General features: G+C 40.4%; 1 protein-coding gene across 2 annotated transcripts in view; it reads right to left on the bottom strand.

Moving 5' to 3' along the window:
* Nucleotides 1–26889, bottom strand: part of LOC122670477 (folylpolyglutamate synthase-like) — an 80060-nt gene that overhangs the window by 1034 nt on the left and 52137 nt on the right. Inside the window, exons 7-15 of one of the 2 annotated variants that reach the window (XM_043867366.1) lie at nucleotides 26660–26716; nucleotides 26385–26445; nucleotides 25593–25639; nucleotides 25333–25410; nucleotides 7383–7535; nucleotides 2842–3144; nucleotides 2645–2723; nucleotides 1938–2099; nucleotides 1425–1621 (exon numbers count right to left, since the gene is read on the bottom strand). In XM_043867366.1, the coding sequence (XP_043723301.1) occupies nucleotides 1425–1621; nucleotides 1938–2099; nucleotides 2645–2723; nucleotides 2842–3144; nucleotides 7383–7535; nucleotides 25333–25410; nucleotides 25593–25639; nucleotides 26385–26445; nucleotides 26660–26716 (1137 nt within the window). The remainder of the gene's footprint in view (nucleotides 1–1424; nucleotides 1622–1937; nucleotides 2100–2644; nucleotides 2724–2841; nucleotides 3145–7382; nucleotides 7536–25332; nucleotides 25411–25592; nucleotides 25640–26384; nucleotides 26446–26659; nucleotides 26717–26889) is intronic. The other variant, XM_043867367.1, reaches the window with a different exon arrangement.

The raw sequence follows: 26889 nt of genomic DNA, 5'->3' as shown, positions 1-26889 counted from the left end.
AAGTCACCATAATGCACTTATGCATTCTCTCCCACCCACCCCCAGCCCCCCTACCAAGAAGGGGAAAAAGTTAAAAACCAAGTATGGATCGATTCAAACAAGGAACAAGGAGTAAGACCTGGGAATAGAGGAGGAGAAGAGAAGAGTTGAGAGAAAACCGTGGGCAAGAGAATGTGTTTCTCTTGCCTATATTCCTCACTAATACATTCCATATGAATTACATACACCTCCCCTAGGGAGGTAAAAGGTAAAAAGGTAAAAAGAGAAAAAGTACAACTTAAGGTGGCATTACAGTAAACCAATGACTAAAGTACCCCTATTACATAAACTCTAACAGAAAAAGAAGAGTTCACGGTAAAGCCTAGGGGCCCATTCATTTAATAAACTCTCTCTCTCTCTCTCTCTCTCTCACACACACACACACACACACACACACACAAAACAACCAACCTGGCATTTTCTAGATATTTGTGGACATGCGTGATGTATAAGAATGAAGACATGAAATACCTAACTAAAGCTCCACTTTATTGAAGTGTTTTACTGCAATACAGCATGGTAATAATGAATATCCCTCATAGATCCTATAAAATGATGGTTCTACCCCTACATTTACAAAAGATAATGTACTAAAAATAGGAACAAAGAGATACTGAAACATAGCCTGCAAAGTATGGTGAGCCAGCCTGAGCCCGAAATATGGCTCATCAGTCCAAGGTTTTGAAGCCTAAAAGTAAATTTGGCTGTCATTATGTATCATATATGAGCGAGGGTTACCCATGCTGCCAGTGTGGGACGAATCTCCCATGCCACACTAATCACGGTGTAGGAAATGGTTTCATCAACAAGGGGGCCCATGTGTGGGTTCCACAGTCAGGATGCAAGAGGGCATGGGAAAGGATCCCCACACTGTTCGTGTAGGGATCATTTTTCCATCCTATATATAGTATAAAATGTGTACTATACCATAGTGTTATACATAAGAAAAAATATATATATTAAGTTGCAGTTTAGGTTGCCTTTTATATACAAGATCATTTTTCCTATACTATATTATATTATATTATATTTTTACATATTACTACAAACAAATGTTCTTTTTTCCACAATAAATATGCCCAAAAAAAAAGTGAAGAGAATCTCTGATATTTAAATTGTGCAGGTGAATTTAAGGTTGGCCCCAGCTCCTTCCAGCCCAGCCCAAGCATAACAAAGTCCGCCTGATGTGCCACATGCTTGGACTGGGGCTAATGCCTTCCTAACCCAATCCAGACCATGTCAGCCTTACTTAAAAGGGTCCTTGTCAAATAAAATAGATAAGTTACATTGATCTGCCACTAACAGCTGATTTTTCCCAAGTTATTAAAAAGGGAAAAAAATTTACATAGAATCAAATGGAAATTCAAATTCAGACTGAGTTTTACCTGAACTCTTACAGAAGGGTTTTCTTTAACAGAGTCTCTCATCCATTTTATTGTCAATGGCAATGATGGAATCACAGCACTGCATGTGAAATGTCCCTTGGAAGGATTGCATTTCTGACGAGAATCTCTAAAAAGGGATCCATCAAATGTTGAGGTCACTGGGTTATCTTTCTTGGAGTTCTCTTCAAGGATAGCATCTGATAGGGAACATGAAACAAAACAATGTATCTAATTGCTACATTTACAATTAAAAGCGCTCAATCAGAACCATACTTATGATCACTATTGTTAGAAGGAAAGCCTGAAGAGGCAAGGCCTGTGCCTGGTTGAGTTGGTAGCAAAGTTGCCTTTGGCACCTTTTTGATCACTTTTGCTTCAGGCAAGGGGTGAGCCAGTCAAGCACCCAAGTAAACATCACATTACATGTGTTTACTGTCACACACACACATACACGCAAACAACAAAAACATATATATATCACACACACACACACAAACAACAGATGAGTACTGCCTTCACCTTTCCCATGCATTATCTTCTCCCAAATTCTCTGGAGGGTAAATTGCCATGACAAGTCTTTAGGAGAACAATCTGGGTACATCACTGTAGCACCAGATGTGACCTTGTTATATTTTGACATACTTGGAACAAAAAGGGATTTGGAAAAATGAACACCTGCCCAAGTCAGAACAGAAACCAACATCATGTCACAGGACAATATAAGCAAATTTTTCATAAAACCAACATGTCTGAGGACAACATAAATAATTTTTCATGTGAAAAAAAAGAAGGGGGGGGGGTGTTGGAGAAAGAAGGTAGGAGGTCATTGAGCATCAAAAGGGTCTTTGTTCAAAGAAAAGACTTAGTGCATGTTACAGTATGCATATGGAGCTTCAGCTTCTGGGCTACCAAAGCTGGCTTCTCAGGAGCAAAAAGGCTGGTCCAATAAGGTTCCTTGGTTTGGAATATTAACGGACTCCAGTGTCATAAGCCAAGAAGCTGGGGTGGGGTAGCCTTGCAGGGCGATGAAGCAGGAGGGCAGTAAACATTCCAAGCCGACAAGCCTGGTTAAATCTGGCTCCTTGCCTGCTAGAAGCTGACATCTAAAAGCCCATAAGCAGAAGCCCCAATACGCTGTCCCAAACAGGCACTTATGAGACATGGGTTTGTCCAAGAAAGGAAAATCATTATGTTACTATTTCTGTGCTGTGAGGAAGTACCGGAGGAAGCACAATTATTGACAAGCCGTGGCAGCAGAATCTGGGGGTCTCTCACGTCCATGCAATTGAATAAGAGAACCTAAAGAAAAAGTTTGAACTTGCATATGTAGAAGGAACATAAAAAGAAGCTTCGCAAACATAGGAAGATGTCCATGAGTAATGATTACTAGTACAGAGCATTTGACTGGGGACATTACCTGCTTTGAGATTCTCTTTGAGCCCTCAAAATTCTGTTTTCCATGTTCACCAGCAGAATTACTCAATTCTTTCATTTTTTCATTCTCAGAAGAAGAAGACATATTGTCTTCTTTTACAGCATTGGAGAACCACTTTGCACAAACTTCCATGCTCTCAGGGCTGTGAGCTCCATCCAAGTAAAAGATCAGATCTCCACAAGAATTATCTTTGATAATATCATGAACAATCTGAGCCCGTCCAGAAAGATGTGCAGTTGAAAGACCTTTCAGAAATTCCTCTGGCAAATTTGACGAATTGTTTTCCTGATTTGCGATCCTAAATATGTTAGACTGTGGTAGATGTGAAATTAACAAGTAACAACTAACAGCTTCCTCAAGAGGGAAAATTCCAATGGCTCCTCATTATCACAATTGAGCAAATCAATAGAGGGGAGGAAAAAAAAAGGTTTTTTTAGTACATAAAACCCAGACAACATGTTGGTTTGTTGATGTCATATTAAAAAAAAAAAGAAAAACCCTTTAGATGCTTAGTTCATTTAATGACTGAACCTTCACAGTTCAGGCATTATGCATTAGAAAGTAAGTCCATCGGTTTTGTTCGAGATAGCTTGTTCAGATAGCATGTTCCCCAGAAAACATGCAAGAAAAATATTGGATACCTCCTAAAGTGCAATTAAGTCCCTTTCTTCTTTGTGTGTGTGTTAAACGGACCCCCCCTCAGCTCATAAGTCCCCGTTAACTTGACTACAAAATAGACATCTGGATTGTTTTGAGGCCATGTTGGATTAACTACTAATGTAGTTCTAGATTGGTAGGAATCCAACTAGAAGCCAATAACTAGGATCTGCTAAGAACAAGATAGTTTGGGTAGGTCAAATTAGGGTTAGGGTTTAATGGAATCTAGGGTTTGATGGTAGGATTAGGGTTAATTGATGTTGGGGAGTCTTCCAGTGAAAAGGTTAGGGTTTTCCTGGGCTCCTCCTTGTTGTATTTGTATCATTATCCCCGTAGCTTTTCCTTTTTCTCATTAATAAATTTGGTTATTAATAAAAATAAATTATCATCTTCTTCAGTTCAATTTTATCATCAGTTCTCCATTTTTCTAGACTTCATTTTCTTTTTCAGAAACTTCCTATAGTTCTTCAAGGTTATTCGATTAATGAAATCTTTTATTAGGCCTTGCCTCACTCCCAAGTACTTGATACTTTTTACCAGTTTTGGCTGGAATTAGGATCACGGCTATCAAATGATTGCATAACCATCTTGTGTAATTGCTTTCCTTTTTACCTTATTAGTGTGAGGTTGACTTTTCATATATAGTTGGCCTCCTTTAATTAGTATTTTAAAAGTTAATATTTAGAAATTTTTATAACAGTTGAGTAACCATATTGGCTCCATGGTTTATAATTGGGGAAAACAGTTTTGCACGGCCCATTTAGGGAGGGCTTCCTAAATGGTCCACCATCTTGAGGCAAGTGGACAGATGACGTGGCAATCCAAAGCATTGGATAGTCATAGAGAGGATAGCCTGTGATGCAGCTCCAAGTAGGAAGAAGAAGAAGAAGAAGAAGAAGAAGTCCTGAACTTAGGGCTTAAGTAGGGAGCCATAGGTTAGGTTTATTTTGCTTGCATTTTCCATACATAGTTTGTTTTCTGTTTTTTAAATTGAACCGGTTTAAATTGGTTGCATTCAATTGGTTCAATTGGTCTAATTTAAGTGCAGTGTTCCTATTGGCTAGTATGGAATCTTCTTTTAAATCAGTAGTTTTAAGTTAGAATCTTTTAATTTAAGTTAATAGGGGTAACTAAGTCTTTTCAGGGTTTTAAATTAGTAACTTTGTTTTAATTAGGTTTCTTCCACTATTTTAAGTGAGGAGGTAGTTAGATTGTATTAGGAATTGGCCTAAGGCCTTATTATAAATAAATAAAATCGTTGAGGCTCCCCCACAATTGAATTTTTGAAAAGAAAAGCCTGTTTGCTGGCTGCCGATTGCTGCTGCTGCTGCTCCTTGGAGTGTTGCCTTGTGGATCTATCAAGGAAGAAGGACAGGTGGACTTCCTGTGACTCCTTACGCCGTGACGGCTGGGAGGTTCTCTCTTTGAAGGTGGCTCTATCCTTCTTTGTTCAAGCTGCTGGTGGTGGAATCCTGTGGTAAATTTGAATTTAAATTCTGTTTTCCATTCCTTCTCCTTCCCCATTTGATCCCCCTTTAATTTCTGTTTTAATTTCATAAACCCTAGTTCAATCTAAGTTCTGTCAGCCCTATCCCCTCACCCAATTCCTCTCAGATTTCAGGTATATCATCCCTATCCCAGCCCCTATACTCGATCCTAGTTTGAACCCAATCTGATCATCTAAAACCCAACTTCAAACCCCCATCCAAAACCCTAAGTTTCACCCTAGAACCTGAAACCTAACACCCAAACCCTAACCTTAATTCTGCAGGAATTTTAAACTCATCCAAATCCCAATATTTTTATAACAAAATAATCCCCTAGACCTGCTGATCATTACCATATATCACATTCACCCCTAACCCTAGCCTAAACCCTAAATTTGCCCTAAACAGCCCCAAATCTGCCCCAAACACCAGACTCGATCAGAACTTGATTTTACTTGGCTTCTAGTAGAGCTTTACCCTATCTAGAACTACATTAGCCTGGTTTAGCCATTTATTAAATTTCATCCTCAAATTCAATCAAGTACCCATCAGATGTATGTCCGTGCATTGCCATACATGCTTACGGAACTCCCACCGCTACTATGTGCTCACCCTCAATCCTGGATTTTCCAAAGTTGTATTTTGCCACTTGGCAAACTTCTTTTGGGCTGAAACTTGACATGTGAGCAGGGGACCTAGGGGTCAGAACTGAATTCCCATATGGCAGATTTTTAGGGCCGTTTAGGAAGCCTTCCTAAATTGACCACGTAGGAAACTGTTCCAAATTAATTAATGCTCTGATATATCAAACACCTTTTAATAAAATAAGTGAATTTCTATACATCATTAGATAGCCTAATGCATTAGGGATACATGACAGCATAAGCTACATAATATAATTAGCCTGGTAGTTTAAACATGATCAGGTAACACTGAATAAACTACTTGATACTAGCATGATGACCATCTTACTTTTCTTGGCTTTTTGGAGATGTTTAGTTTATGCTTATTATTTTTAGTGTAACTGCTGGGGCTGTTTTGGGTATTTAATTATGTGGTTAAGTCCTTGTATGTAATAAAGGTTATGTCAAGGGCATACTTGTCCTTTTGTCTTTTTTTTATTTTATAGAAATATAGTTGAGATCCCACGGTTGGTGAATTCTGCCCAACCATGAACAGTATTTTTCTCTTAATAGCTTGTGGTTCTCCTCTTCTTCTTCTTCGACTCTCTATCTCTTCTACATTGCTAACACTGATTTCCTGCATTAGATATTGTTTCATGGTACAAGATCAAGTTTAATCAGGGGTCGACATATTATTTTTCTCTATTCTGAGGGACTCTACTTAGGGTTTTCTCTTGTGGTGTGCACCCACCTATCGCTACAACTTTCTATCATGAAGACCTAGTTTGTCTCACATGAAGAACTACAGCTATTAGTATCAGTGATGAGAGCTGTCTTTCTGTATTATTGACGCTTGTTGCTGTGCACACATCAGAGAAGAGCATAGTTGTCACGGCGGTTAGGCAACCCAAGGCGTTGGAGAGGGTAAAAAATCAAGGCGGCACCAAGTAGGCGACCAAGGCGTCCAAGGCGCCCAAGTTGACCAAAGCACCTGGACACCTAGGCGACGCCTTGACAAGATGATGAAGCTCTAACATGCATGCGCAAGGAGTGATTTTTCTCTTCTACGCATGTTTTCTCTTCACTCTGTGGTTGCAGTTTTGTGATGTTGCTGATATAAGTATCTCATCTGGTTATTTTATATGGATGTTGCTGCCCTATTAAGGTCTGATCTACCCTACTCTCGATTATCAGATCAGTTTTCATTTTGGTTCTTGTGAAACCCTAATTTGGTGCAAGATTTTCAGGAAACCTACTTCCCTTGGTCTGATCATTATGAGAATTGAAATAGTCAACACTACAAGATATCATACTAGAAAAATTCTTATAGCTAGTCTTTTGTGACAGTTAACAAAATCTCTTTTACACCACGATCATCAGTTATTAGAAAATCTTCTGTATAAAAGAGGAAGAAAAAAAATATTATAGAAATCAATGAACCACTGGGAGAATGCATTGACAATCCTACATTTTGATTGATGCATAAAGGCTAAGGCCATTTAGGTGTCCCTCCCTTGACATGTAAACAAAATATGATGTTAAATTAAATTTATGCTTCCCCCAGATCTCCTAACAACAAAACCTTTAAAAATAATTGTTGTAATATCTGTAGCAGCTAAACATATTGTATTTAGTGATTCTTCTATCAGTGTCTTGTAATTTCAATTTCTTCTACTTTCCTATGACAATGCCTTGCATGCTACTAAAAATAAAGTTCATGTCCATTCAGGGTCAATAGAATCAAGCAACACTTAACGAAGAGTTCCTTTGAGTTTCCTGTACTTTGAAGCCAACATCTACAAAGAGCAACAGCAAGGCCAGCATTTATGAACTGATGATCACCAGACAAGCTAAGCTTTACTCCATTCAACTTTTCAGGATCAAGGGGAGGTGCTACTTGTAAAGGAACCTGCAGTGGTAAAGATCAGATCAGTTGGCAGTGTTGTTAATTAATAAATAAAATCCTGGTGAACAAAAAGTTAGAATAGCAGAAAGTAATCTTATATGTTCTGCCAGAAGAAATAATGTTATTCCGCAGATAAGCTAAGATATGCTGTTCTTTCCAGCAGATTCCCTAGATGATATTGTGGTAATATGGGTTTTAGTCCCACATTGCTTAGATGTATTCTTGTCATATGATTTCAATATTATAAATAAAGGCTGGGTTGTGATCACTTTGATCAAGCCAGTATTCACGGAATTCCACATGGCATTAGAGCCAACAATATTCCGGGGATATGGGAATTAAATTTTCTTTCCTTTTTTTCTTTTTTCTCTCTCTCTTCTCCTTCGTGTTTCTGCCCTAAGGCCAGCCACCACCGGCAGCCTCCTCCACCTCCGCCACCACCGGCAGCCTTCCACCAGCCACCCTCCGCCGGCCCTTCCTTTTCTCCCACCAGGCCCTCCCACCCCTTCCGCCACTACTGCCAGCCCTCCCCGGGCCACCCCCCTTCTTCCACCTCCACCGCCGGCCCTCCTACCTCTCTCCTTCCTTTCTTTTTCGCGAGAGGGTCTCCCTCACCTTGCCGTTATTTTTTTCCCACCCTTGGTGCTAAGTTGAGTCCCGCCAAGGGTCCTTTTTTTTCCCTCCGCATGATTTAATTATTTTTGGAGGCCTTGTTTTTTGAGTTCTGCTATTTTTTCCAGCTACCATGCCTGACGCTTCAGAGATCACCTCTGCTTCTTCTGGATCTGATGGTTCATCGCAACGTGATTTTATTCCATTTCTTGTGAACACCATCAAGTTGAATGGAAGCAATTATCTTATGTGGTCTCGTTCCTGTTTATTTGCGATTGGTTCCCGTGGCTTGTCTGGCTATATTATGGGCGCCACGGTCAGGCCTACAGAGATTGGTTCTGCACAGGATCACTAGATGAATTTTATTTTCTTGGTCATGTCATATCTGGTTAATTCCATGGACCAAGAGATTGTTGGGCGGTACCTTCTTCTTAACTCGGCTGCGAAAATATGAAAGACAGCCAAAGATACTTATTCTCAAGTTGGGAATGCTGCCCAATGCTATGAACTCCGTAAAAAAATTCATTCTACCAAACAGATGGAGTTAACACTTTCTCGGTATTACAATACCATGTGTACGATGTGGCAACAGTTGGATTTTCTGGGCACCTTCAATGCCACCACCGATGTTGATGCCACGGCCTACCGCAAGTAGGAAGATGGTTTACGTGTCTTTGATTTCTTGGCAGGGCTGAATATTGAGTTTGATCATATCCGGTCAAATATTTTGAATCGGGAACCTCTCCCCACTCTTGAACAGGCCTATGCGATCCCTTCGGCTGAAGATAGTTGACGAACAGCCATGGTTCACCCAGTTACTCAGGAGAGATCGGTTCTTATTTCTGGGTCACAGTCTGCCCGTGGGGGCTCTTCTTGTTCTGCTAGCACTGATCCGTCATCTGGTGATCGCCCTCCCATTAAATGCGATTACTGTGGGAAGGAATGGCATACGAAGGACCGCTGTTGGAAACTTTATGGTCGCCCTGCAGACACTCGCGGTCGTGGTAGGGGTGGTTCCAATGGATCCAATAATACCCGTGCTCATCAGGCAACTACTGAGGATCAGCCTGATTATTCTCTGTCATAGGTTATGGAGGATTTGCAAAATTTGCGGGAAATGGTGACTCGTTTGGACTCGTCTTCCTTTATCTGGTCATAGTAAGGTTCGAGTTGCTGATGGGTCTCTTTCTCCTATCTCGGGAAAGGGATCCGTGCAGTGTTCTTCATCGCTTACCCTTTCATCTGTGTTACATGTTCCGAAGTTTACAACTAATTTGCTTTCCATTAGTAGCATAACTAAGGATTTATACTGCAAAGTAACAATTTTTCCAACCCATTGTTTATTTCAGGACTTGGAAACAGACAGTAAGATTGCATGTGGTAAGGTGGTTGGTGGTCTGTACGTGCTTGACGGTTCCTGGGCAGCTTTGACATCTCAGCCTGCATCTTCTGATTTTGATTCTGCACTTTTTGAATTAAATAATTGGCATCGTCGTTTGGGCCATCCACAGTTTAGTGTTTTGTCCGCTTTATTTCCTAGTTTGGTGAAGAGATGTAATAAACATAATTTTTCTTGTGATGTTTGCACTTTGGCAAAGCAAACTCGAAGCATTTTTCCCATTTCTGACAATAGAAGCTTACATCCTTTTGGTTTGATACATTCTGATGTATGGGGCCCTGCCCATTGTGTGTCTAGCTCTGGATTTCGGTGGTTTGTCACTTTCTTTGATTGTTTTAGTTGGACGACTTGGGTATATTTGATGCATAGTAAGAGTGACGTCTTTACCTGTTTCACTTTATTTCATAAGATGGTCGAGAAACAGTTCGATAGGTCAAGATTCTCAGGTCCGATAATGGAAAGGAGTACATGGACGGTGCCTTTTGGTCTTATTTGGACAGCCATGGGATCATTCACCAAACCTCTTGCGTTGACACTCCTGCTCAAAATGGGGTGGCTGAATGCAAGAACCACCATCTTCTAGAGGTTGCTCGTTCTCTTATGTTCACTATGGTTGTTCATCCTCGCTTTTGGAGTGATGTTGTTCTTACAGTTACATATCTTATCAATCGGTTTCCCTCCCGTGTTTTGGATGGTCGCTGCCCCTTGGATGTGCTCTGTGGGAAATCAACTTTTGTTGTGTCTCCCAAAGTCTTTGGTTGTGTCGTGTTTGGCAGGAATCATCATGTACACGGAAAATTTGATCCCAAGGGACTGCGATGCATATTTCTTGGTTATTCTACAACCCAGAAAGGATATAAATGCTATCATCCTCCTACCAAGAAAGTGTTTGTCACTATGGATGTAGTATTCCAGGAGTCTGAAGCTTACTTTAAACAGCCGGAACCTCTGCAGGGGGAGATTATAAGTGGTGAAGAGGTCCCGCTGATTGCTCCTCTAGATATTGAAATACCTACTATAGAGGATACCTCTGTTGAATTCAAAGAAGGGGTTACTAGTCAAGAACAAGAAGTGGGACAGCTACAACAAGAAAAAATTGTGTATACTCGGGGAACTGATTTTCCTCTGGACGGCCCTCTATACAAAGAGACCACCACCACTGATCCTACTCAATCGGCATCTGCTCCTGCTCCAAGTCTTGCTTCTAGTCAGATTTCTGGTAACCCCCCTATTGATCCCAGTCTTGATTTACCCATTACTGTTCGGAAATCAAAGAGAAGTTGTACATTGCACCCTATATCCAACTTTGTGTCATATAACTCACTAACTCCTGCTTTCCATGCCTTCATAGCTTCTTTATCCTCTGTTTCCATCCCTAACAACTGGCAGGAGGCTATAGCCGAACAAAAATGGAAGGATGCGATGAATAAAGAGATGCATGCCCTTGAAAAAAATCAAACCTTGGATTTGGTGAGTCCTCCACCTGGAAAAAGACCTGTTGGTTGCAAATGGGTCTTTATAGTAAAGCACAAGGCTGATGGCTCAGTGGAGAGATACAAGGCGAGGCTTGTTGCCAAAAGGTTTACTCAAACCCACGGTATTGACTACCAAGAGACCTTTGCTCCTGTAGCAAAGATGAATACTGTACGGGTTATTATCTCTTGAGTTGTGAATCGAGGATGGGAACTCCAGCAACTTGATGTGAAGAATGCCTTCTTGCATGGAGATCTAGAAGAAGATGTCTACATGGAGATAGCTCCTGGTTTTACTTCTTCAAAAACTCAGGGAAAGGTATGTAAACTGAAGAAGGCCTTGTATGGTCTGAAACAGTCACCTAGGGCTTGGTTTGGCCGGTTCCATTAGGCTATGATTGTTTATGGGTACAAGCAGAGTAATGCTGATCATACGTTGTTTGTGAAGAAGGTAGGACAGCAAATGACAATGTTGATTGTCTATGTTGATGATATAGTGATCACAGGCAGTGATGCACAGGAAATACAGAAGTTGAAGGCTTATTTGGGCACCGAGTTTGAAGTTAAGGAATTGTGTAAAATCCGCAATAAATTTGAATTTTTGGAACTTGTGTGATTTCAGGTTCCAGTCCTGTGTCGATTCTTGCTTCAATGTTATGGGCTGCATCGGTCGAGGTACTAGACCAACCATCTGACACACCTATGGAGGATTCCGGGGAGGAGTCTTCTCAACCTGCCCTTCTAGAGTCAGAGAACCCTGGTGGGGTCCCGCATCTGAGCTACCTGTATCAGATATGCTACCTGGAGGGGATGCAGAACCTATCCCTTAACTAACTTATTGTAAGTATGAACTCATTTGTGTATTCGTATGCCGATTATATGACCAATTAGACTTTTAGGGGTATTCTGGTCATTTTATCCTTGTGGGACCCACATCCCCAGTGGAGATTCCAATTCCAAGTAATTATCCGTACCCAGTTTACCCATGATGTCATGTGACATCATTCTATAATTACATTAAGGTAATAAGTACAAAATTCTGGTTAAAAACAATTTTAAAAATTAGTTTTAAAAGCTGATTTTACATTAAAAGGCCAAACATGCCTTAGATAACTCAACCACTATAAATATAAACCAATTATACTATTCATCAATCTAAGAGGTTAATAAATTAGTTATAGAAATAATTAATACTCAAATTACCACCCTACCCCTTAGTGCTTAAGTATTATGCATATATATAAACCCCCCTTTCTATTTTCCTTCTTCCTCTTATCTAAACATAAGAAGAATCGATCCAGCCTTGAGAGCCTTAAGGAAACTTAGAGAAAGAAGAAGAAAAAGGGAAGAAGAAGGAGAGAGAAGTACATCATACGTTGGGGCTTTAATTCTATACTTGGAGTTGAAGCTTGAGAGTGCAATTGGAGTTCTTCCTGCACAATCTAGGACTGCTGTCACACTGATATCACCATCAATTTAAATTTCTGCTGTTCTCTTCTCTTTCTTCTCTAATCCTAAGCCTTAACCCAGTCCTAACCCATGGCAGCCATTAAAATATGTAAACTAAGCTTTAAAAATAGGAATGCTACCAACATAAACCTAATTTAGAACAAACTAGGTTCTGTTATACCTGAAATTTCAGGGCTGTTTCTCTGCTGAATCTAATTTCAGGTTCCATGAACCAATTTATAAGCCCTAAATCATTAATTTGAGAAGTAATTAACCTAAATCCCTAATTTTAGTATTTAAATCTGAAATTCAACAAATTAGTGAAATGACCCACCTTAATTATTATCTGAAACCAGAAATTGGGACTGTGCATGTTAAGATCTGCCCATTTAAAGTAAAACCCCCAATTCTGCCCCTTGAACCGGACAGCCGGTTCAGCCATTTGTGACCAAAATACCCCTGATGCCTTTGACTGATCTCTGGCTATGCTCTAACCTCCAAACATTGCTGATTTTCTGCTGATAGGGACTATTTCCAGTCTATTCTTGCTGGTTTGTCTGTTTTGCTGGGCTATTTTGGAGGGTAATTATTGAGACCTTACCTACAGAGACAGGTAAGGGAATTCTGACCTTAAATTTTGGAGTGTTTATCATTTTAATTTGTTTTGTTCTGATTGCCATGTCATACATCATCAAAATTATCCTGTTCATACAGTTTATTAGCTTTTATTTATTGCATTAGAATCTGCATATGATTTAGGTTGCATTGGCATCTTGCATTTGCATTGATATCTACTTGTTACTGATGAGTGATGACTATTATTGGAAAAGTATTGTTCTATTAAATTCAGTTATACATACATGTGTTATCATGCATAGATTGCACTGGGCTAGGCTGTTTTATCATAACCCAGTACTACGCCCCTTACCAACAGGGGGTAATGTGCTGGACAACCCGTGGTACAGCCGAAGGGTATGCCGGGGTACCATTCACTGTCCCATGTTAGCGTGTGTACTCCGCTGTGGGAACAACCAGTAGGGTTGGTCATTGAGGGTCTGTTGGGTTAGCTGCCTGGTGATATGCTTTCCTGGCGGGTCCTCACCGTGGTAGAATGGTTTCGCTCGGGTGACCGATGTCTGGAACTGCCTGGTGTCATGTTTTCCGGTTGGTCATTGGGGGTCTGTTGGGTTAGCTGCCTTGTGTCATGCTTTCCTGGCAGGTTCTCTTCGAGGTTAGCATCTACAACAGTAGTACTTATACCACATGTGACTTAGTATCCATGTTAGGACATGCTACTTAGGACATTCATCATAATTGCTGCGATATGTTTGCATGCATTCCCTTATTGGGCTCAGTTGAGAGCTCACCCCTCGTGATCACTCTATTTTTTACAGATGAGACTTCTATCGCTGCTGTTTGTGCTCCTTTGGGGACTCCTACTGTTCAGGATTCTCCTGTTGATCGCGGAGTTGGTCCTTATGTTCTGGTGGAGCACGATGCTTCGTGCTCCTGCGACGACTGCTCATTCTCCTGATCTCCCAGACTGATCAGGCTCCTCCCTTCCTTTTGTTTATATTACTTTTTGTAGTACTTATGTATATAACCTTTTTGGCTTAGTTAGTGTTACACCTTCTGTGAACTAACTGTGTAACCCTGATGTAAAAGCATGTTCATATATATATAAATACAACTGTTATCACTAGTTTCCTTTAATTACTGTCTTATTTCATATTAAATTGCTTCCGCTGCTCTTAATTTAATTATATTGTGACTGAAACTGCGAATAGAGAACTGCATGGTGATCTTGGTTGGATGTCAAGGACATCCTGGCACACTTGGCCCTTATGAACCGGGCCGGGGTATGACAAATTGGGTAGATTAAGGTATTTCTTAGGGATTGAGGTTGCCTATTCAGCTAAGGGCATATCTCTCTCTCAAAGGAAATATACCTTAGATTTGTTACAAGAGACAGGGATGCTTGGGTGTAAACCAGCAGATACCCCCCTTGAGCCCAACACACATTTGAAGAGTAAGGACGGCGACCCGGAGGACAAGGGCAGTTATCAGAGGTTAGTTGGCCAATTGATCTGCCTCTCACATACTCGGCCGGCTATCACATTTGCTGTAAGCCTTGTCAGTCAATACATGCATGATCCTCACTCTTCTCACTTGGAAGTAGCGTATAGAATTCTCCGTTACCTTAAGTCATCTCCTGGAAAAGGAATCTTGTTCTCTCCTCATAGCCACCTCCGGATAGAAGCATACACTGATGCAGATTGGGCTGGCAATCCTGATGATAGGAAATCCACATCCGGGTATTGCACATTTGTTGGAGGAAACCTATCTACTTGGAGAAGCAAAAAGCAAGCTGTTGTAGCTCGATCTAGTGCTGAAGTTGAGTTCCGAACTATGGCCCAGGGTATTTGTGAACTACTTTGGCTCAATGGGCTGCTTCAAGATTTGGGGATGGTTATTGATCTTCCTATGCGACTCTACTGTGATAGCAAGTCCGCAATCAACATTGCACACAATCCGGTTCAACATGATCATACCAAACATGTTGAAATTGACCAGCATTTTATCAAAGAAAAGTTGGAACAAGGGCTAATCTGTATCCCATTTATTCAGTCTAGTGATCAGCTGGCTGATATCCTCACCAAAGGAATCAGTCCTAAGTTATTTTTTCCTATAATTAGCAAGTTGGGCATGTTTGATATGTATGCACCAACTTGAGGGGGAGTGTTGTAATATGGGTTTTATTCTTGTCATATGATTTCAATATTATAAATAAAGGCTGGGCTGTGATCACTTTGATCAAGCCAGTATTCACGGAATTCCACAGATATTTATTTCACTTAATGGAACATGCACATGGCAGTGAATCAAATATGAGAAAGAAGAAAATGAATCTTGAAAGACCAAGGTGAACTACGTTGAAATTTGATGTTATGGGTTCTTTTCTGAAAATCAAGCATAATTTGATCACCCAAAGTTTTTGTTGCTTGAAGGGTCAAAATGTTCTTTCATTTAATTTTGATAACTAGGGAATGAAAATGATAATATCCAGATCCAACGGCTCCAAATTAAGCAGCCCAACAAGCATCTGTGTACGACAATACAACATAATGGATACAAAAGCAACATATAGTATGATAGAGAATTTAAAATTTAAGTATGCAAGTTGAAGTAAACCAAGAGTGAGATATAAAAAAAAAAACCTAGGACGAATATGTCTGGATAAATCACGATTAACCTTCTTGAAATATACCCTACCTACCCAAAGACTGAAAGAGGTAGAACCATCCCTGCATAAGCTCTAGGGAAACAAAGCATATAGAAAGATAGCATCCAATTATAATCCCTCCCAAGGTTCACAATCATAGGATCCTACACAAGCTACATTAGGAGAGAATTACTAGAACATAATTCAGAACTTCACTGTTTGCCAATTTGGTGGCTAAAATATTGGCCAACCTAGGGATCCAAGGGAATGATGTTGCATTCGATACTGTTGTAATTAGGGGTTCAAGGATATTTTTGATATTTTGTCTTATTTTATCCCTTAGGGGTATTTTTGTACTTGTTCCTATTCTGGAACATTCTCTAGTTGGTTATAAATAAAGTGGGTTGTGGACATTAAGTCACAAGACATTATTCTCCAATTCTTCATGGTACCAGATCGAAGATCAACATGGGGATCCGAACCCTAATGAAGAAGAAAACCCTAGCAGTCCTCTCTCTCTCCTAGTTTCGCCTCCCAAAGACCAGCGCCACCGCCGCCACCGCTCGCCTCTCTCTCTCTCTTCATTTTCGCCTCCTCTACTCGGTGCCCCTTTGTCCCATCCCGGTGGTGATTTCTTCCACTGAGGGTTCTTTGGTGTGAATCCATGAATGATTGAGAGATCTCTTGTTTCCCTTTTTTTAGATCTCTGACTTTTTTCCTTGGAACTATAGGATTTGCCTGATTTGGCTTTGCTTTTTTTTTAAAGGCCTTTTGTTCGAGCATTGTTTTGATCTCTGATCAGCAATCATGTCAAACATGACTATTGATGTAACTTCTTCGGACACTCCAAGTGATCGCAGCTTTCCTACGTTCCCTGTTTGTTCCATTAAATTGGATGGGAACAATTACTTGATGTGGTCTCGTTCCTACTTTGTCTCTATAGCATCCCGTGGATTTTCTGGTTTTCTTACCGGGGATGCTACGAAGCCTGAAGAAGCTGGTCCTACTCAAAACAAATGGCATTCAGATGATTATCTGGTAATGTCTTACCTTCTTAATTCTATGCTCCCAAAATATTACCCAAGGTTATCTCTTACTGGATTCGGAAGCCAAGATCTGGAAGGCAGCTAAGGATACCTACTCTCAAGTGGGTACTGATGCTCTTGTCTATGAACTCCAGAAAAAGATTCATGAGACGAAGCAGAAAGAGATGACATTATCCCAAAATTCTTCTGAGTTACGGAGTATGTGGCAAGAGGTGGGTTATTATGACGACTTCTCTGCTACTTGCACTAATGCCTTGAAGTTCCACAAGTGGGAGGACAAGTTTTCATGTCTATGTGTTTCTTGCAGGGCTTAATGTTGAGTTTGATCAGATTCGGGCACATGTCCTGGGTCGTGATCCTGTTCCTACCCTAAAGCAGGCATATGATTATGGTTCAATCCGAAGACAGCCGTTGTACTGCAATGTTACAGCCTGCTCCTCCAGACCGATCTGTCCTATTTTCTGGTTCTGGAGATTCTTCTCATGGAGGGACTCAACGTCCCAGTGATTGCTCTAACTCAAATAAGGGTCCTATTAAATGTGAGTACTGTGAAAAGGAGCGACACACCAAATAATTTTGTTGGAAGCTCCATGGTAGACCTGCGAATGGCAAAGGTCGTAATTGAGGTCGCGGGATCGGTTCAGCTCAAGCACACCAAACTGAATCAACTGAAGCTGCCCCCATTGGAGCATCTCTTTCTCCGGAGGATTTGATGACTCAGCTCCGGCGTCTCCTTGCACCGTCCAGCTCTTCTCTGTCTGCATCTGTTTCTGCTTCCCTGCCATCCACCTCTGATTCCCATTTTGCTCATAAAGAAGGTATCTATATCGGTGGTCACTGTGCCTATTCCACATCTACCCTTTGGATTATTGATTCAGGGGCCACCAACCATATGACTGGTTTATCCCATTCCTTTTTTGAGTATTTTCCTGGATTAGGTAAGGGTAAAGTTAGAGTTGCTGATGGCTCCCTCTCCTCCATCTCTAGGAAGGGTTCTGTCAAATGCTCACCTTTACTCTCTTTATCTTCTATTTTACATGTACCCAATTTTTCTACTAATCTTCTCTCAATTAGTAGTCTCACTAGGGATTTAAATTGCAAAGTAACTTTTTTCCCGTCCCATTGTGTTTTACAAGACTTGGTGATAGAGAAAACAATTGGCAGTGGTAAAGTGGTCAATGGCTTATACTTGCTGGATTCTACCAACTTCTCTTCCTCCGCTTTGATGACACAAGCTCCTCATGGCTCCTCTGAAGTTGCCCTAGCCGATTTATATAGATGGCATTACCGTTTAGGTCATCCTCCTCCTGGGACTTTGGCCAAGATTTTCCCAGATTTATTTACTAAATGTAACCCAAACCTTTTTTTTTTTTTTTTGAGATGCTTGCATTTTTGCAAAGCAAACTCGTTCTGTTTATCCTCCTGATAATATTAGTTTGAAACCGTTTTATTTAATTCACTCTGATGTATGGGGCCCAGCCCGGTGTGTTTCTGTTAATGGCTACCGATGGTTTGTTACATTTATTGACTTGCCATACTTGAGTGACTTGGATTTACTTGTTGTGTCAGAAGACTAAAGACTCCCGCTGTTTTCAACTTTTCACCAAATGGTTAACACCAAATTTGATGCCAAAATTCAAATTCTTTGGTCAGATAATGGACGTGAATATTTGGATCATTCTTTTCAAAATTATTTGGGTGACACTGGAATCATTCACCAAACTAGCTATGCGGACACTCCTGCTCAGAATTGTGTGGCCGAATGCAAGAATCGACATCTACTGGAGGTTGCTCATTCTTTGATATTCCAAATGAATGTTCCTACTTCCTACTGGAGCGAGGCAGTTCTCATGGCTGCATATCTCATCAACAGGATGCCTTCTCGCGTTCTCAATTCTTGCTACCCCTTGGAGCTCCTTACCGGTTCTATTACTTTGATCGTCCCTCTGAAGGTGTTTGACTGTGTGGGTTTTGCCCGTAACCATCACCAGCATGGTAAGCTTGATCCTCGTGGGCTACGCCGCATTTATCTTGGATGTTCGACAACTCAGAAAGGGTACAAGTGCTATCATCCCTCCTCTCGCCGCATGTTTGTCTCTATGGATGTGGTATTCCATGAGAATGAAGCCTTTTTTTTCCATTGTCACACCTCTTCAGGGGGAGTCCTCTTCACGGGCAGATGTGCTCTTGATTGCTCCTATGGAAGAAGACTTGAGTTAGCAAAGTCAGGAATTTCGGTTCAGGGGAAACCCATGGTTCCCACGGTTATTCAAGGGGAGCCCACGGTTCCTTTGAAGGTGTTTGTTCGCACCAAGTCAAAAAGGCAGCAAGATGGAGCCACTACCACTACCACTATCATTTAGCGACTTCAATCATCACCTCGTGATCCAAGTTCTCCCATTCAATCTTAACCTGGTAAGTCTCCTCCTATTTCTGATCTTACCTTAGATTTACCTATTGCCATTCGTAGACCTTTTAGAACGTGCATTTTACACCATCGTTCTAATGTAGTACCCTATGAGTCACTTTTTCCTTCTTTTCATGCTTTCGTTTCATCCTTGTCATCTATCTCTATTCCTAAGCACTGGCAGGAAGCAATAGTAGATTCAAATTCGAAGGCTGCAATGATAAAAGAAATGAAAGCACTTGGAAAAAATGAGACATAGGATTTAGTTACTCTTCCTCCAAGGAAGAAACCTATGGGATGCAAATGGGTGTTCACTGTGAAGAAGAAGATGGATCGTAAGGTTGATAGATACAAAGCTTGATTGGTTGCCAAGGGCTTCACCCAAACATTTGGCATAGATTACTAGGAGACCTTTACTCTTGTGGCCAAGTTAAAGACTGTTCGGTTTATTCTCTCGTGTGCAGTTAGCTTAGGATGGGAGCTACAACAATTGGATGTGAAAAATGTGTTCCTTCATGGGGAACTTGAAGAGGAAGTTTACATGGATGTCCCTCCTGGGTTCTCTAGTCCCAAAACCCATATGAAGGTATGCAAGTTGAAGCGAGCTTTGTATGGGCTGAAACTATCACCTAGAGCGTGGTTTGGACGCTTCCATAAAGCAATGATATCTGTTGGGTACAAACAGAGTAATGCTGATCATACTCTATTCACCAAGAAAAATGGCAGGTTGATAGTTCTTATTGTTTATGTCGATGACATCGTGGTAACAGGAATCAACAATGATGTGATAACCCGGTTGAAGAATTTTTTGGGTACTAAATTTGACATTAAGGATCTGAAAAAGCTTAGCTATTTTCTTGGGATTGAGGTTGCCCGATCAAATCAAGGTATATTCCTTTCTCAACGGAAGTATACACTGGATCTCCTAACCGACACTGGAATGTTAGGGTGCAAACCAACAGAGACACCCCTAGAGGTAAATTTTCACCTCAAGCAAAAGGATGGTGAACCTGTGGATAAAGGGGGATATGAGAGATTGGTTGTGAAATTAATTTATCGCTCTCACACTAGGTCAGATATTGTTTCTGTTGTTAGTATGGTCAGCCAATACATGCATGACCCCTACTCCAGTCATTTGGAAGTTGTTTATAGGATCTTGCGGTACCTAAAATCAGCTCCAGGTGGAGGAGTTTTTTTTTTCTTCTCATGACTATCTGTGCATTGAGGCTTACACTGATACTGATTGGGCCGGTTCTCCTGCCGATAGACGTTCCACTTCCGGGTACTGTACTCTGGCTGATGGGAATTTAGTTACTTGGCGCAGCAAGAAGCAGGCAGTGGTTGCTCGATCTTGTGCAGATGCTGAGTTTGGGGCTATGGCTCATGGCATTTGTCCCTGTTCAGCTCCCCATGCAACTCTTTTGTGACAATAAATCAGCCATCAGCATTGCTCACAACCCAGTTCAGTATGATAGGACGAAGCACATTAAAATTGATCGTCACTTCATCAAAGAGAAGTTGGAGCAAGGCATCATTTGTGTTCCCTTCATTACTTCCTCCAAACAACTGGCAGATGTATTTACAAAAGGACTGTCTAGCAAAAATTTTCATCCAATTATTTCCAAGTTGGGCATGATTGACATTTATGCACCAACTTAAGGGGGAGTGTTGTAATTTGGGGTTCAAGAGTATTTTTTATATTTTGTCTTATTTTATCTCTTAGGGGTATTCTTGTACTTGTAGGGTATTCTTGTACTTATTCCTATTTTGGAACATTCTCTAGTTGGTTATAAATAAAGTGGGCTGTGGACATAGTCACAAGCCATTATTCTCCAATTATTCAACTAATTGTCTAATTCATGGCCCTCTCGAACAAAGCAAACAATTTCCCTGGCCTGCATTTCAACCCATGGAAAAAACCAACTCCAATATTGGAATCACCTTCTACCATTGCTTTGCCAAAACCCATGAACTTTAGTCCAGTAGTAGAGAAAGGGGTCGAGAGGGGGAGGGAGGAGGAAGCCCCATATAATCACTAAAACTCCCTCAAGTCCCAACATTCATTTTAGATTCCCAAACAGATGGTTCAACATATGGAGAGGGTTGTGGCAATGATGGGCATGTAATCACTGAAGGATGGTGGTGGAGAACATACTGAGAGAAGTGGAAAGGGACCTGTCGAACAGGTCTGCAACTTGCCATGCACAAGCACATGGTATCCAACAACTCAAAACTTCATTCATTCATTCTAAGAATCCATCGTATGCTACATGCAAATAAATAAGTAACACGCCAACAAAGAAAATAGAAACTACTCTAAGACAAGGAAACTAAAATATGGAAACTATCTCCACATAATCCACCCAAAATAAAAAATCACAATAAAAGAAGATTACTCCTAGGTAATCTACCAGTCCTTGCTAGACCAGAAAACTGATTTAAGACCGGTTCTTGGTTTGGGGCACCAAAGTGGGTCATGTCTATCCAGCCAGGCAACTGTAGCTACATGCCTACCATTGCCATGAACGATTATTACAAACTTCATTCATTCGTTCTCGGAGAGCTTTATACACGAACGATTATCACGAACACTAGGCAACTGAAAACACAGCACTTCAAACGTATATGAACCTGAAAAGAACTCGATTCTGTCGAGTTTGAATGAGGTCCAAGAATGCCATCCGAGTCTACCATTTAGCTAAAGCAACTGCATCAGATGGAGGTAGATTAACTTGTAGAAATGCTCCTAATTATACATGAATAGGAATTTCAATAAGCCCAATGTTTAAAAGATCGGAATCAGGACTGCAATCGGCTCCCAATGATTCCGATCAGATACCGATTTGAATCAGTCAAAATCAGCCGATTCTCCCATCCAATCCTCATTTGACCGACTGATTCTTCAAGCCAATCCACAAAAAGTGGATTGGCCTATTAATCGTCCAGATTGGTTCCATCCACGTCTTCTCCGTCCCCGGTGACTTCAACCTTATGATTCCCAAGGCCTAAAGGTGGGTCAATACTACACAGTTATTACTGTGTATTTGTTCCCTGTTCTGCTACTTCTCAGTCCTGCAAACCCCACTTCAGATAGCCATCGAACAGGTCATTACCATTCAACACTTGCAGATGCTCTGTATTTATATTACTTTTCTGAAACCCTGCAACTTGACATAACTCTATTAAAACTGATCTGTTATCCCTGAAACTTCATCCACCGACCCTCTTCATCCATTAACTTGTAGAAATGCTCCTAATTATTTTCTTGTTTTGCTGCAAGCCTTTTACCCACCCAATCACAGCCTGCTGTGGAATTCAGTTTTTGTCCGAGGTTTTGACCATTGATGGGTCATTCCTGGGTCAGTACAGGTGGCTAGAACTGATGGGAGTTGACCAGAGAGGGTGTTGAGATGGAGGTGAGTGAGATTCCTGAAGGTACCAGTCGGAATTCCACCGGTAAGTGCAGAACCAGGGATGCGAATGACAGTCACACTGTTGTTCTCGCACTATGTGCCGTGCCATGTGCATGGTGCGGGTGAGTTCTGGTTCTCACATTGTTTTCCCTTCTTAAGTTGCAGATTTCTTCATAAATGTCATCAGTCTCCATTGAAAGCGTGGGGATGCATTACAGTGAAAGTGCAGAAAGTCAAGAACTCAGGAACAGACGACAAATCTTCGGATTTTTCTGCTATCGGGGTTCAAGTGTAAGTGGGATCTGAGAATTATTATCTGAGCTCAGTTGCAGATGTGTCTGACTATGGGAATCGAAGGGGAACCAATGCTACTCTCTCTCTCATTCCAGGCCGAACTGAAGGAGAAGACAGGTTCTACTCTGAAGTTTCTACTTTCTAAGTGGAGGGTACTTAAGTTGCAGGAATCGGATGGATCGGTTCGATCCGGATCAGATCGCCCGATCCATCAGTACCTCTCAGGAATCAGGTATAAGAGGAATCGGGACCAGCTGATTCAACTGATTCCGGTCTAAATTTTGAAACAATGAATAAGCCACCTTAAAGGAAACACAATTGATAAATCATGTCTAGAATGATGTGAAGCCTCTAAAAACTACAGTTTCTCCCAACCAGATATCTATAACAATGCTTGAGTAGAACAAAAGACGCCCTTTCCCTAAGGAGCATGTAGCAGCAAAGATTTCAATAACCAGTCTTTAGTAGAAAAGTGAGAGCCGATTGAAGAAAAAGAAGAGAATCCCATAGACCACGATAGGATTCAGAAATCTCCTATCATGGTCATTGGCCAATATTTGTAATATTAGAAATCAGATCCTTAGTAGGAATCCTACAAAAGAATGTAAAACTAATTACGAGGCAAAAAAATATAAATAAAACCAACAACTAACTACTAATACATAAGCACTAACTCTACTACCGAACTTATGCCACAATAGGGACCCCCTATCGTGGTTAATGATTAATAAACACACTACCACAGGGTTAGACAATAATGCCTCTGCGGTGGTACATATCTCAACAGAGCACATGGTGCCAATCTCCAAAGACTAAAGAGCATCCACCCATACCATCCAACGTGTGCTCAAGTGTTACAAGAAAATAATATGAAATAGCCTATGCAAAGTCCATTAAGTAAAGAGGTGATCCACTAATTCCTCCTGATCATTGACATCCAATAAAACTAAGGACAGATCATCCAATTCTTATGCTTATTCAGAGGCAAAACACACTTGTTGATCAATTTTGGTTAATCTCTTACGCAAAGGCAATGTATCTTGAAAGGTGTGGAATATTCAAGGAATTTTGATAGAAAAACAGAACCTTTCTGATTAGATTGCATATCTTGGAAAAAAGTTAAGAATTTTCCATGAGATTCAAGTGTTTAGATGCCGTGCCCAATCATCAATGGAAATATTACCTCCTTAAGTCAAAATATAAGGACTGATGCCCCACACGGCCACACATGTATATTCTCTTACATTCATAAGCACACCAAGTCCAAGGATTGTCCAAGGATTACTCAATAGATCATAATGGCACAAAGTATGAAATGAACTTTCATCCATATAATAATGTTGAAAGAGGTGAAGGGAAAGTAGCACAAAAAGGACACCGCCAGGCGCCAATTGCCATGTCCTACAAAAATCTGATCCTTTCCCGTTGCCTATATTATATCTAATTATTTGAGCAAACTGATGGAGAACGTGAGGGATCACTTTCTAGGACAAAAGCAGCATGGTTAGCAATATGCGGATCCAACCCATTTCATTGTCAAGTGGTAAGGCTGTTTGTGGTGGTGATACATTTAAGCTTACCCATTCACTCAGGAGCAAGGCTATGCTCATTCAGCACATGATGAAGACCATGGCTAAGAAAAGCCCCAACAGCCCCAAACATACCAACAAGAAAGGTATCAGCTTGTTGATGAAGAAGGCAGCAGCTTGAAAGCTCAAAGTTTGGCCAGGATTTTTGACAATATGATCAGAAGCAAGAATTTGACCTCTATGACATTGGGAAATTATCTCCTATGGTCCTTATGGTGGTGCATCTTCTAAGAGTCATTATGGTGCTACTGTGCTAGTTAAATTGATTCTGCTCTGTATGATGGATCTTCACAAGTTGATGTTCAAATGCTTCATATGAATATGGATATCACATGGCACATTATAAGTGATTCATCTACGACTAACCTTTTGGATATAGAGGTTTATACCCATGTTTGGTACATGGGTATAGGCAGTGAATTTGGGCAACGAGGATTATCTTTACAACCAATTAGTTTGGAAGAATCATACATGGTAGTGATGGTACTATTATATGTTGTGACTACAGTACTTTTTGCACATTCAAGATGAGCTTTGGCAATATATGCATCAGTGCCATGAAGAACATGTTACAGATGGTAGCTTCGACTGTCCAATAATTCCATGTAGTATTTTGAGAGATGAGGATGATGAGTGCTCATTGTTTCACTACATGTGGTACAATACAGTACAGGTTCCACCAGATTTGGGGGTGATGAGCACACATTAGGGCACATATGTACAATAAAATTCGTTTTCATTGCCAGCTTAATTATGAATAGTTTGACCACATCATTGCAAATAATTTGACTTTTTTTGGCAATCCATATATCCATAATAAAAAAAAAGAATAAGGAAGATATTCATGCTGGAAAGTTATATATTTTTCCTAGACGTACTTAAGTAGATGAACTGACCATTAATTTAGAGGCCCTTCTCTGAAGAACATCCAGTGCTTCCGAAGGTTGGGGTACCGTGAAAGCAGGAACTTTACGCTGCAGGAGCAGGTTAGACATCAAGCCATTTCAGAAAATATTTGAAAATGAAGAATGCCTAGTTGGATAATCAAAAAAGAATTACAGTAATAAATATTCCATCACCAAGGAAAACCATTGTTGTGACACCAAGGAAAACCATATTTGTGACAGTTCAGAAGTTACAAAAACAAGCTTCATACCTTGAAAATTCCAGCCTTGTGGGATGCAATTTTTGCAAGTGTATTTCCTGCATGTAGATTCTCTGGTTTCATTAAATGCACAGAAACTACTCTTCCACATTCTGAGTAGTGACTTCACCAAACTGAACTTATTGGTTCCACTTGGTCAGCAAGAGAATTGGCCAAGAAAGTTTATTTTCTTGAGAAAGACTAGTCTCAACAGGTTTTGTCGACCAAAGAAGTGACAACTTCTCCAAAATAACGACTTTCTAGCATGGCTAAAAGTTTTTTTTGTCAATCCCTCCGTTTCCACAAGTTTGTTCATCAATAAGACCCCACAATGTTTAAAAGTGGTTCTCATATTTTAAAGATCCAGTTGACCCCAATAGGTTGGATGGATGTTGAGCCCACAAAGGTTAAGGTTTCTAGCAAACTTTGTCCTATCTGATCATAAATAAATGAATAATACATGCCAACCGAACACCAAAATCTACATTCTTGTATTTTCTCACTTTCCCATTTCTTCTGTACTCTTTTCCAGCCTCAGATTATCCATTTTGTATCAAGTTTTCTTGCTACCCTAATGGTCCCATCATTGAGTCAGAAAATGAAAGCAAAACAAAATTTGATGGGCTTAGAACCATGACAACTGATAAAAAAAAAAACAGAAATGAACCACCCCAATGACATACCAATAAATATACCACAAAAGTGTCACAAATAAAGCACTAAGACGAGGTTCCACCATCAGTATAGAAGCACAATGAGAGTAATTGTTAAGGATGAGAATTTTGGAAAAGAAATGAGCCATACCCAAAATTTCTGTATGATCCATCCCCAAGGAAGATATGCCACAAACAAGAGTGTCTTTGATCTGTACAGTTTTACCATCAAATCCATGACCATGGAATTCAAACTTGTACAATTTCTATAGTCTATTAAAGAAAATTAAAGAGAAGAAGAACAAACTCTTCTGTTGTGTTCACAAAGGTTTAAAAATTCTATTTTGCTAAAAAGGGAAAAGAAATTCAAAATCATCAACTTAATTGATCACAATGGAAAAGATATATAAATATATATATATATACCACGTTCGTCGAGTCCAGCTCCCCCCCAAGACCAACTTCAATAATTGCAACATCAACCTGTGAGCAAACAACCCTTTCCCTCAGTAATGGGATACCATAAGATAGAAAACAACAATTCTTCACAAGAAAGATAATTTCTTTAACAAGTGAAATGAAGAAACAAACAGTTGTCAAATTATTGAATTACTTTAAAATTTAAATCCATAACAAACAAAAGAGGATAGATTGTA

Source organism: Telopea speciosissima, chromosome 8, assembly GCF_018873765.1.
Source record: "Telopea speciosissima isolate NSW1024214 ecotype Mountain lineage chromosome 8, Tspe_v1, whole genome shotgun sequence".
Taxonomy (NCBI): Eukaryota; Viridiplantae; Streptophyta; class Magnoliopsida; order Proteales; family Proteaceae; genus Telopea; species Telopea speciosissima.
Note: the sequence above shows the minus strand (reverse complement) of the source record. Positions and strands in the feature narration are given on the sequence as shown.